Genomic DNA, 12,123 nt, shown 5'->3' on the forward strand with positions numbered 1-12,123 from the left:
AATTTCTGTATGTTTTTACTTCACATTCATCATTTTGCCTCCAAGTTGCCCGCAGCATGGATGCTGAGTCTAACATAGTAAGACTTCCTCAGGTATGAGTTAAAAAATAGTTGTTTGAATCTCCACTGTCATTTAAAGAGATCTCCCTTTCTGAGAGAAATTGTACTCAAAGACAGCCTGCTTAAAAATTTTCATTTCCATATTATCGCTAAAATAAGATTCAGATTTGTTAGAGAGTTCTAATTCTGTGTTGCAGAAACAATGATTAAGGCTTGGGATGCTGCCCTGAACTAATGACCAAGGAGAAAGGATGGGTAGAGCTGGATGGTTGTTAATCTTCATGAAGAGGCCTATACTAGGGCTATTATCATGATTACAAACTGAGGTGGTGTTTGGGGAATCCTTTTATGGACCGTGCAAGTCAAATAAACCATGTCCTTTTCAAGAGAGGACTAGGCTTATTTGCCCACCTGTGGCAATCATTGACCTTGGCACAAATCCCCCATTCTTGAGAAACTGTGGCGTGGGAGCCCAGTCTCTAATCTGGCCTTTCTGGGCAAAGTGATTGAGACAGCAGTAGTGACCAACTTTTTTGGATAACTAGTTCTCTGGACCCTTTTCAGTCTGAATTCAGACCAGGTCATGGGTCAGAAACAGCTTTAGCGGATGATCTCCGTCTGTCATGCATTATTATTGCTCCTCATGGATCCTGGATCTATCTGCAGCCTTTGTCACAGTAGACCATGCCATTCTGTTGAGGCATTGGGAGACAGAAGTGGGCATCAAAGGATATGCCTTGGACTAGTTTAAAATCATTTCTCATGGAATGGATTCAAAGGGTTGCCATTGGAGATCAGCTATTTCAAGAATGGGAATTATCTTGTGGGGTTCCACAGGGCACAATCTTCTCCTATGTTAGTTAACCTCTATGTAAAGCCTTTAGGAGAACTCATTCAGAGCTATGGAGTGGGATGCTATCAATATGTAGATTACACCCAATTCTATACCTTTTTATCCAAATCACCATAGGATGCAGTAGAAATCTTGGGTTGCTACCTGACAGCTGTGGTCAAATTAAAAACAAACAAATCAAAATTGAACCCAGATGAGATGGAAGTGATGCTGATTGGGAAGGCAGAGATCTTGAAGGACATCATACTCTCTACTTTCGATGGAATTCGTCTGACCCTTGCAGACTCTGTTAAGAGCCTAGGGGTTATACTGAATCTAGTGCTACTGCTAGAAAAGCAAGTTAAGGCAGCTGCAAATGCTTTCTACAACCTCACTCTAGATTGGTAGAGTCTTCCTACTTTGACACAGCCAATCTGGCCACCTGGCTCCATGCTATGGTAACATCAGGACTTTACTATTGTAATGCACTATACATAGTTATCCCATCTAAATCAATTAGGAGACTCCAGCTGATGCAGAATGTTGCAGTTGTTGTCAGGAGAGCAGAAGTATGAATATTATTCCCATTCTATTGTCACTCCATTGGCTGCCTATCAGTTACCAGGCTCAATTTAAGTATTAGCTATCACATACAAAGCTCTTTACAGCCTTGGTCCAGCAAACCTACAGAACTGCCTCTCTCCCTATGTTCCTCCCTGGCAGCTTTGCTCATCTGAACAGGATCTCCTGCAGATGCCATCCTGCACATGAGCAAAATCAACAGCAGCCCTTACACGTGCATTCTTTTTTTATTATTACCTACATTAACTAACAATACAGAGGGAAAGAAGGGGGGCAGGGGAAGGAAAGAAAAAAAAACAGCAACATATAACAACACTACACTACAAATAATGCTTTCCCTTCATACTGCCATTATTAAAAAATTAAAACTTTGTGAGATATTGATGGAGTGGTTGACCTTGCAAAATACAGATTACAATCCAAATTAAGTCTTCCTCCCCCCCCCCCCCCCCGGGCCTCGGACCAGTTCTCTCTGAGCAACTGCAACCGCAGTGCTCGTTCCCTCCTCCCCCCTTCAGACTTCAAATCCTTTTCTTCTTGCTTGGTGTCTTGCTGAAATTCTTGATTTTTGTCCTCAAAATCCCTTAGTTGATCTTCTGATATTATCTTGTAAGCTTGATCTTTGTAACTAAACCAGATACCTTCCGGAAATAGCCATTTATACTTTATTCCACGTTCCCTCAGAAGAGCTGCGAACTTTTTATACTTAAATCTTCTTTTCCAAACTAAAAATGGGACGTCCTTCAGTATCTTAACTTTATTACCCAGAAAGTCCAGATCCGCATTGTATGAGTTGTATAGGATAGTGTCTTGGATCCTCTTAGATGAAAAATCGATGATGATCTCGCGAGGCAGCTGACGCTTCGTTGCATATTTTGAAGAAGCCCGACGGACTTCCAAAATGGCGCTTTTTACCTCTTCTTTAGTTGCCCTCGTGGGTGTCGCCAATAGTTCCGAGGCCAGACCCCATAAATCCTCATTTCCGTCCTCTTTCACATTCTGGAGGCGCAAAATTGTCTGTGTTCGTTCCACTTGTAGCCCGATCAGCTGGTTCTCCACCAGCTTTAACTCTTTATTCGTTGCCCTCACAAGTGACACATTTTCCTGAGCAGACTTCTCTGCCCCCCCGCTGCTTCCTTAATGGTTTTCACTTCGCTCTCAATTAAGCCCACCCTTTGATCTGTTTCATTCAGCTTGTCAACAAAGGGCTTTATGGCTTCGATAACCGACCTCTTCACCAAGTCCTCGAGTGACTCTCCTTTCCCCTGCAGGGCAGCCGAGATTGACTTGCCCAAAGCGGGACTCTGCTTTTTCGCTGCCATTTTAGGGGGGGGGTACCGCCGACCAAATTCTGAAACTCAGCGAGGGGGAAGAACGAGCCTTCTTAGCTTCAGATCCCACCACTCCTTCGCATGCGCTTGTAATAACAGAAGGGATTCGCTTACTTACAGGCTTCTGCCTAGTTCTGCTCTTTGCCGTTTTCCATGGCCTGGCAGCACTCGAGGTGCCACGCACGTCTGCCGGCCTCCATAGGGACAAACGGGCAATTTACCCCCCCGCATCGATTTCAGGGGGCTCTTCCCGCCGCGTCCCGGACCCTGCCTCCCTCACTGGGAGTCCTGGGGGCTAATCTTCGCAGATCAGCCACCCGGTCAGGCTGCTCGGGCGCTTCCTCTCGGACCTGTGGAGAGGAGCGTCCGACATGGCCGAGAAAACGAAACTGAATCCCTTACACGTGCATTCTTTATGGTGGCTCCCACTTTATGAAATGGCCTGCCTGAGGAGAACAGGAGCGCCCCCAATCTCCTGGCTTTCTGCAAATGATGCAAAACTGAATTATTCAAGATCAAGAGGGCTTTTTTGACTCAGATAGGAGAGCTGTACTGGAGGGAGGTGGTCTCATAGAGATGCTTCACTAAAGCGACAGTACATAGTAGTGAAGTCTACGGCCCCTATCTGTTGCCTTACATCCTAAGTGTTGCTTTAAATGTGCTAATATGTACTGTCTGTTGCTTTAAGTATGGTCCTACTAGGTAGTTCCAAGTTGTTTAATGTCAATCTTAGAATTGCTTAAGTTCTGTTTCAAAATTTCTTCAACTCTATATTAGATTTTTGTTTATGTTATCTCAAACAAATAAATAAATAACAAATAAATAAAAACAACACTAGGAATCTCACCATGTCTTTGCGATCTTAGATATTAGAGGAAATTCCTAGAGTTTCACCCAGAAGTAGTGTCATATCCTCCCCAATCTCCACTCTCCCAGGCACCACCGTCCAAATCTCCCAACATTTGCGAAAACACTGGCAACTCTAGAAGAGATCAAATCATTGATAAAATGCATACAGTGGTAGTAATAATATGGAAGAAGGAATTTCAGCAGGTAATTCTTTCTTTTCCATTAAGATAAGCAGGAGACTGAGAGGTCTTGAACTCTTTGTAAAACCGTAGAATTTTTGGTGATTCCTAGAGAAGACTGACATCATTTCTGGGTTTCCCTGAAAGTGACACCAGTTCTCTAGGAACTGCTAGAAATAGCATTGAGTTTCCAGTGATCCCTAAAGAGGTGTGATGTCACTCATACATTTCCATGGAAGTGGCATCATGCCATCAGCCTGATGACCATTTTTTAATTTTATTTTTTTCCTGCTGCCACTTGGAGCTGAGGGTGGAGGATCCTCCAGTCCAACCAGAGGCTGGCAACCCTATTATACACAATGAAATAAGGGCCATTGATGTGTTTAAATACATGCAGTATTTTACAGAAAGTGCATCTGACAATTTTTGCTTCAGGAAATGTGATATTCTCGTAGATAACTCGCTTGCCCAGAGCACAAAACACCTATCATTCCCAGCTTGCCAAATACTTTCTGTTCTAGCTTTTGAAAGCAAGTTAATCTTTGTGGCATGTAATGCCATGTCTTTGAAGCAAGAATAATACTTCACCAGTTCATAAGGGAGTTGTGAGCCTGATGAGTGTGTGATTCTCAGATAGCAGAGTGGGAAAGGTGGAAGTGGTCAGAATGCAAGCCAGTTTAAACAGAGAGCTAGTGTGTGTGTATCCCAGTTAGGGAAAGCCAGGTCATCTGGATGTTGTTTTCAGTAGTCACTTGGCGTCTCTATTGTGAGCCTGATAGCTATGCCATTTCTTTTCATTCAAATGCAGCTCAATGAGGTCTTGCAGTATGTTCAACTAGATGCTAGTAGCATGGAAGCTGGCCAGCAGCATGCACCAATCACACCTCCTAATACTCCAGATCCACGGGGCCCTCCAAACCCTGAGAACATTGCCCCAGGTAAGCCATTGTGAAGAGGGAAAGCAGGCGAAAGACCTGAATTGGCAAAGTCATTCAAGCAACATAAGAACTAATCTTTAAACAAATTCTGCACAAATCAGACCAACTGTCTAGATTCTCACTAAAGCAGAAGCAAAGATGAGCCACAGCCTCCATGACATCTGTGATGACTGGTGACAAAAAAATCAGACATTTCCAAAGATGGCTAAATGCCTTTCTAAACAAATAAACACATCACACACACACACACCAATTTTATTTATATTGAGGTATCATATTGGATTTGATTGATCAGTAGCACAATGTTGTGTATTAACCATGTAATGGACAGACAGGTTTGTCTTGCTGTGAGAGACTTGCTAAGCTACTGTTCACTCATTTTTTTAAAAAGGGTAGGACTAATGCTTAGCTGTAGTACTGCACAGTAAAAGATATGAAAAAAATAAAATGTTACCAGAGGACAAGTATTACATTGCAGGGGTAAAAGAACTGGGAGCCATGGAGCACATAAAAACCAGAAATGCAAAATGTACATATTTTACAAAATGCTGCAGGCCTTGTGTGCAATGGGAAAAAACTGCCAATAGGAACCTGTAGCCATGACGATACAGCTTTCAAGACACTGAGATTGTACAATGCAAACATAGAAATTTAAATCCGCATCCAGAGAATCTCATTTCGTCAAACAGAAAAGCCGTACTCAGTATTTTAGAAAGTGTTTAAAGCAGCTAGAATGAAACTTATTTACTTTATTCAGAGACAGTGAGTAACAAACAAGCCTTTTCCTTTTGCTCTTTAAAAAGCAAAATGTAATGGATTTTTGTGGAAAAATTTATAGTGAAGCCTTTTCCTTCTTTTTTGAGCACCAACACAATATTTTGTACCTACTGATGCAGTTAATTATATGCACAAGTTTAAATCATGGTACCAAGTTCATTAAGATACCTGCTGGAAACTTACATCCTTAAATATGTTAACTAAGTTTCCTTTAACTAACCAACAAGTGCTTAAAAGGAAGGTACCAACACACCCACACAAATATTTTTAGAATATGATCAGTAAAGAAAAAAACAACTTCAGGAAGCTGTCTGACTTTGAAAAAAATCCCAACCTCTTTGCAACTTTATCCAATTAAAAGTTTCCTTGGTGCTTAAAAAAATCTCAAGTTTTTTTCCAACTTTAAAAATTTGTTCTATGGCTGTGATTTATGATGTCACAACAGACAGTCAATCAGAGTTGTACATTAATCGCATAAATAAGTAGAATCTCTTCTGTGCTGGATCTGCATGGAATATTGTGTGTTTGCAAATGCAGTTCCACAGCAGCTTGGCTGCTCTAATTAAATATGTTTATATGCACCATGATTGGTGATTACTGAAAGTTGGTTGCTTTGCATATATACACACACACATATATATATGTGTGTGTGTATATATGTGTGTGTGTATATATAATACATATGCTGTATGTACATATATATATATATACACATATATACATACACACACACACACACACACATATATATGTACATACAGCATATGTATTATATATATACACACACATTTTATATAGCTTTCTAACTAAGTAAAAACATAATGAGACCTAGGGTTACCAGCTCCAGCTGGGAAAATTCTTGGAGATTTTTCTGTACCATGCATCTGACGAAGAGAACTTGATTCTCAAAAGCTTAAGCTACAACAAAATTGGTTAGTCTTAAAGGTGCTACTGGACTCTTTTTGATTTTGCTACCACAGACTAACACGGCTAACTCCTCTGCATCTATTTTCTCCAAGGAAACTGATCTCTGTGGCCTGGAGATCAGTTGCAATTCCAGGAGATCCCCAGCTACCACCTGGAAGTTGGCAACCCTATGAAGAGGCCCCATGATGAATGGTTCCCACCACAAACTGTTGGAAAATTTCCTCCTTCCTACTTACACACTAAATTCTTTAGAAGTTCAGCAGGCCAATTCCTAACTCCTCTGTTTTTTCTTGAAGTGCTGTTCAACTCTACCTTCAACATTTTTTCTCTCTTAGGACATTCTCAGTCATCACCAATTGTCTCAGTCATCATCAAATGTTTGTCTGCTGAAATTATGAAATGATAAACATCTTTTTTCAAGAAAAGGATTACATCAGAATTACAAGACTTGGTGTAATCTCAAATCACTGAATCTCATAAAATCTTATTACCAATCAACTTAGAATATTTTATTTATTACCTAGGAGATGAGGATAGAATGTATATAATATATATAGCCTTACAGTTCAATCCTATGCATGTTTACTCAGATGTAAGTCCAACTTGAGTCTATGGGGCTTACTCCCAAGTAACGTTTTTAGGATCGGAGCTGGCATGATTACATTGCTTTCAAAGCAATCTGAAAGAGTCATCATGTCATGTGAGTCTCTAGTGTTAGCCCATGCCTATGGTTAAACAATAGAGTTTTGAGCAAATGCTGGAGTGTCACCCCCATGGGATGACATCATTTCTAGGTCATGCTGAAACTGATGTCATTGTGTTGGGGATGCCAGTCCCTCACCTGGCAATACAAAAATCCCCACCTCCCCCATCTCTTGCCAGGTGCCAGGCCATGCCTCACAACAACCCTACCAGTACTGATGGGAAACATTATACATGCATGAAAACATGACTCTGGTTTGCAAATTAAATGTCAAGACAAACAACAGAGGGAAAGGGTAAGAGGAAGCAAGAGGAAGTTTTGAATAAGCATCTGGACTCATACAGATCTTCCCATTTGTTGCATTTGCAAGAATTAGAAAAATGGTACTATAAATTCCACACATGGTGTTCTAATTCTCCTCCCAAAGGATATTCTGGACCACTGCAGACAATTCCACCTGAGAGGTTCAACACTACAGCTGTGCCAAAGTACTATCAATCACCTTGGATTGAAGCTATCAGCAATGATCCTGAACTCTTGGAGGCTTTATACCCTAAACTGTTTAAGCCAGGGGCAAAGCCTCAGCTGATCGACTATAAAAGCTTTAACAGGTAATTTTGTGAGTGTGTGTGAGTGTGAGTGAGTGAGTGAGAGAGAGAGAAAGCATACATTGGGGAGGAGTTTTAAAAGAGTGTGGAAATAATAGCATGCAAGCATTACGTGTGCCGACTGTGTAGATGAGTTCCTTTAAACTCCAGGTGTAAACAGCCTTAATTCCAGTTGCCCCCATAGGGGGAGGGAAGAGAAGGTTTAGTCTGTCCATTCTATGCTGTTTCTCCTATTTAAAAAAACAGCCTTCTCCATGCTGCTATTAGTCCTATGGCGGGGGGCGGGGTGGGGGAGGTATGCAGGCAGTTGTCTTTTTTTCCTTTTGAAGCATGCCAAAAGCAGATGGGGTCAGGTTTCACTGTGAAACTGTATGAGTTCCTCCTTCTTGCACACAATCTGAATAGGGCTTCTATTAGCATTTTTTTACAAGGCTGTGAGTGTCTACTCATGGATTTCTCTCTTTCGTTCTCATTTGGGCCCTTAGAATGGACAGCATGGGCTGATCACCTAGGATGGATTCCACTACACATGGCTACAACACAATGCATAGGAAATGTTGGTGTGAATTAAGCTATACACAGAATATCCAGCAATGATTTTCACAATCATAGCTGCACTTTTTTCAACCTCTACAGTCTTAATTAGCTACAGAAGTTGCTGTATGTACTCTGATTCATACTGTGGGTGAAAATAGATACCACCTAAACAGAGAACAGACAGTCATGTCTTCCTGGTTTTCCAGTTTTTAAATTGTGTAAATTGAAGTTCCCAGCTCCCTATACCCTACCGGGGGGGGGGGGAATGGGGGGGGACCTAGGACTCTGAAGTAGTCTTCTTATGCACGTGCACTCTCAGTGAGGCACAGTGATGTCACTTCTGGGAAATGATGTCATCATGCAGACCACAGATGTTCTCCCATGCTTTGGTGGGGCCAATTCTGGCACATTTGGGGCCAAAATTGGCTCCAGCAAAGCATGGGAGCACACCCATAGCTGGCATGATGATGTCACTTTGGAAAGTGGCTTCATAGTGCTCCTCTGGGAGTGTGCCTGGTGCATGCTTTCCTGGGTTGCCTGCTAGTGGTAGGTGATTGCCAAGGGGTTTGCCACTCGATCAGCAGACAATGAGGCAAACCCCTGGGATATTTCTCGCCACCAGCAGGCAACCGGGAAGCCTAGAGTACATGGCCCAATAAATCTACTTCTTTTTCCATGCTTCAGGTAAGCAGTTGGCCTTTTTAGTTTTGTTATCCTTCATCTTATTTTTAAAAATAATTTTATGAACAATTCTGGGGATTGGTGATATCTCAGTGCTAGCAATCAATGTGAAGAGTAGTTGACTTTTCCTGCAAACTTGTAAATTCTTATTGTCAGATCCTGGTGCTGAAAAGGTACATTTAAATGGAATGCAATGAGACTGCTTTTAAACAGGCTTGCTGCTTTATAAATGAAGTACAACCCCCCCAAACCTCCTGGATTTTCACAGCCCAGAGTTGGCATCCCTAGTCTTCAGATAAAAAATTTCCAACCATCACAGACACATGCACAATCATGGAAGTAGCTGTATATCTGCCTCTGCTTACACTGGTGTGTATCACATCAGGCAAGATAGCAAAGAATTTAACATATATCCTTCATAGTATATAAACATCATAGCCATTTTGCTGGTTTATAAATGTTTAATATAAAAGCTAAACACCATGTGATTTAGGACCTAATCTCATCATAGTCTGAGGTACCCTCAACTGCCACACATTCCTCACACATCTTAGAAGATAACTGATCAGCATGCAGGTGAATTTTGGGTACTCATTTGTAATTTTTAAAAAACCTTTAGACCCCAGTCCTGAACCAGCAAAAAGAAGGTTAAATTCTAACAAAAACAAAATCTAAGTACCACATACAAAGAACAGTGTATCCTAGCACTAGGAAGATAAACTGAGAAAGAAATGTTTACTCATTAAACTGTATACTGTGGCTTTTAGCAGAATCTGTAGACATGTTGACATTGACTGGAACTATTTTGGGAACATTTTATAAAATATCCAGGCCGTGGCTCATACTTATTCATACTAGATACAGTAATTTCATTTAGTAAGTGAGACACTTTTTAAAAAAATGGCTTGTATTTAATTCCAAGTGACTGACATAACACAAAACATCCTTTGAGAAACTAAGAAAGGCAGCGGCCCATCGCTACAGAAAACAGGAAGCAGGCAGCGCACACCAACAGAGAATGTCAGGATGGAACAGCAAAATAAGAGGAAGCAAATGACTTGAATTTATGAACTAGTGAATATACAGGGAACCATGGTTGACAGCTAGAGACCTACCACAGACTCATCTGGTGGGCAGGTTACCACAACTGGTCCATCAATGCAATCTACTGCTGATACTTCCTGCATTTGGAAATACTTGCAGGAAAGATTACAGTTTGTTCAAAGACCAAGCATGTTTAATATAAAGATAGAGATAACACACTTTGAAACGCATGGTTTCATCCTGTGGTCACTGACACCATTTTAGAAGAATTTGTAGTTCTTTTTAAATTGCCATGAGGCTCCAATCCGGGGAGCTGATGCTGCGTAGCAGCCCCAGGAGCTCTTGTTTCTATTCTAACCTGCACCATTTCAAGTACCAAAATCGCAATGGGGACTGTTTTGGCACCTGAAAAGGGTTGGGGGGAGAAGAGCTCCATCCTGGGGTTGCTGTGCCATGTGCTCACAACTGCAGATCAGGGCTTTGTGACCACTGTAAAAGAATTACAAATGCTTTTAAAATGGTGTCAGCAGCTAAGGGATGGACATGTGGCTGCTGTCACTTGTAGTTTGGCGCCCAGTCCACCCCCTTCTTCATGTATTATACAATCGTTACATTCCTACTTTTAGGACTATACCTTCTAGTCATAGTTAGTAAAACATGGCTAATTAATTTGATTATAATTTGAGGAAAACAAAAATGATGTAATCTTGAAGATAACATAGTGATATCATAATGTCATACTCTTTGAGGAAGACAAGTCTTTTCATTTCCACTGAGTTATCACAGAAAGAAATATTTCTAGGAATTGAAACTCTAGATATAACCCGTCAGAGGTACAGTCACTGCTGTTGTTCACTGAGGTGTGAAGGCTGACTCCTACATTTTGAATTTCATAAAGCTTTAAACCAACAATGCTTTGTGTTTTATCACAGACTTGTATAGAGCGGAGTCAGATAAAAAATTAATGCAGCTGCAACTTCCTCTCAGTTATCAGGCGCTGCCATATTGGAGTAGTGCTCATGTTCGGCCATGACAAAATTCAAAACAAACTGGAAAGGATTCGCAAGACAGCTACAAGAATATAAAGGCCTAGAATGAAAATGTTGTTTATTACCATTTGAATATTTTCCTTTCAAAAACTTAAGAGTGACATTTTCTGCCAGCATAGGACTTGGGGCATTCGATACAGTAAAAGAAAACACTCATAAAATAGAGTAAAAATATGAAACACTAACCTGTTGCTAAAACAAGGCCTGACAGGTCGATTTGCTATTTAAATAGTCCTCAGAACTGTACTAAAATAAGAGAAATATTCAATTGTTGGCAAAAAAAAATCAACCGAGTAGCTAGGTAGATTTGTTTTATAAGAGCGTTGTCACCATCTTTAAAAAAAATGCCCTTCTGTAGACTAAAGTTGTATGAACAAGGGAAACCAAAGGAGACTTCTCTGTCCACTATAGACAACATTGGGGAGCATATAGGTAAAGGTATCCAAAACAGTAGGACCCCTGCCCCGCATCTCTATTTTTTAAAAAAAGTTAATATCAACAATAGATGTAATTTTGAGCAAATGTAGCTGCTTTGTATTGACTCAGACAACTGGTCTATACTCTGTCTGGAATATACTCTGGTTATACTCTGGAAACAGCTTTCTAGGATCTCAAACAGAGGTGTCGCACTTTGCCTACTGCCTGATCAACCGGAGGTTGAACCTGGAACCTTCTGTGTGCAGAGCATGTATCTTTGTAACAGATCTTCTCCAACTAAAATAAATACATGATGATATCTATCTGTGTAAAACTTTATATCCTGCCTTACAGCAGTGCTATTAATGCTTCCATATGCAGTTTAAAACTATAAATAATTATTTATAACATATCCTCATTACAATCAGAAGCCTAACAAACACCTATTTAAAACCCATTTATGAACCAATAAACAAATCACCAGATCCAAATAATTGCAAAATAGAACTAATGTGAACAAGAAACAACCTGTAGCTAGGCTCCAGGACTACTGCTACAGCGGGAGGCCTCCTGCTGAATGCCTCGGTTGCCTGCTGCCACTCTGAGTGGT

At 40.8% G+C, this 12,123-nt stretch overlaps 1 protein-coding gene across 1 annotated transcript in view; it reads left to right on the forward strand.

The window, feature by feature from the left end:
* MYOZ2 (myozenin 2) overlaps nucleotides 1-12,123 on the forward strand; it is a 32,730-nt gene that overhangs the window by 15,487 nt on the left and 5,120 nt on the right. Inside the window, exons 4-5 of the mRNA XM_054990220.1 lie at nucleotides 4,641-4,770; nucleotides 7,605-7,788. Of these exons, the coding sequence (XP_054846195.1) occupies nucleotides 4,641-4,770; nucleotides 7,605-7,788 (314 nt within the window). The remainder of the gene's footprint in view (nucleotides 1-4,640; nucleotides 4,771-7,604; nucleotides 7,789-12,123) is intronic.

This window comes from Eublepharis macularius, chromosome 10, assembly GCF_028583425.1.
Source record: "Eublepharis macularius isolate TG4126 chromosome 10, MPM_Emac_v1.0, whole genome shotgun sequence".
Classification (NCBI taxonomy): Eukaryota; Metazoa; Chordata; class Lepidosauria; order Squamata; family Eublepharidae; genus Eublepharis; species Eublepharis macularius.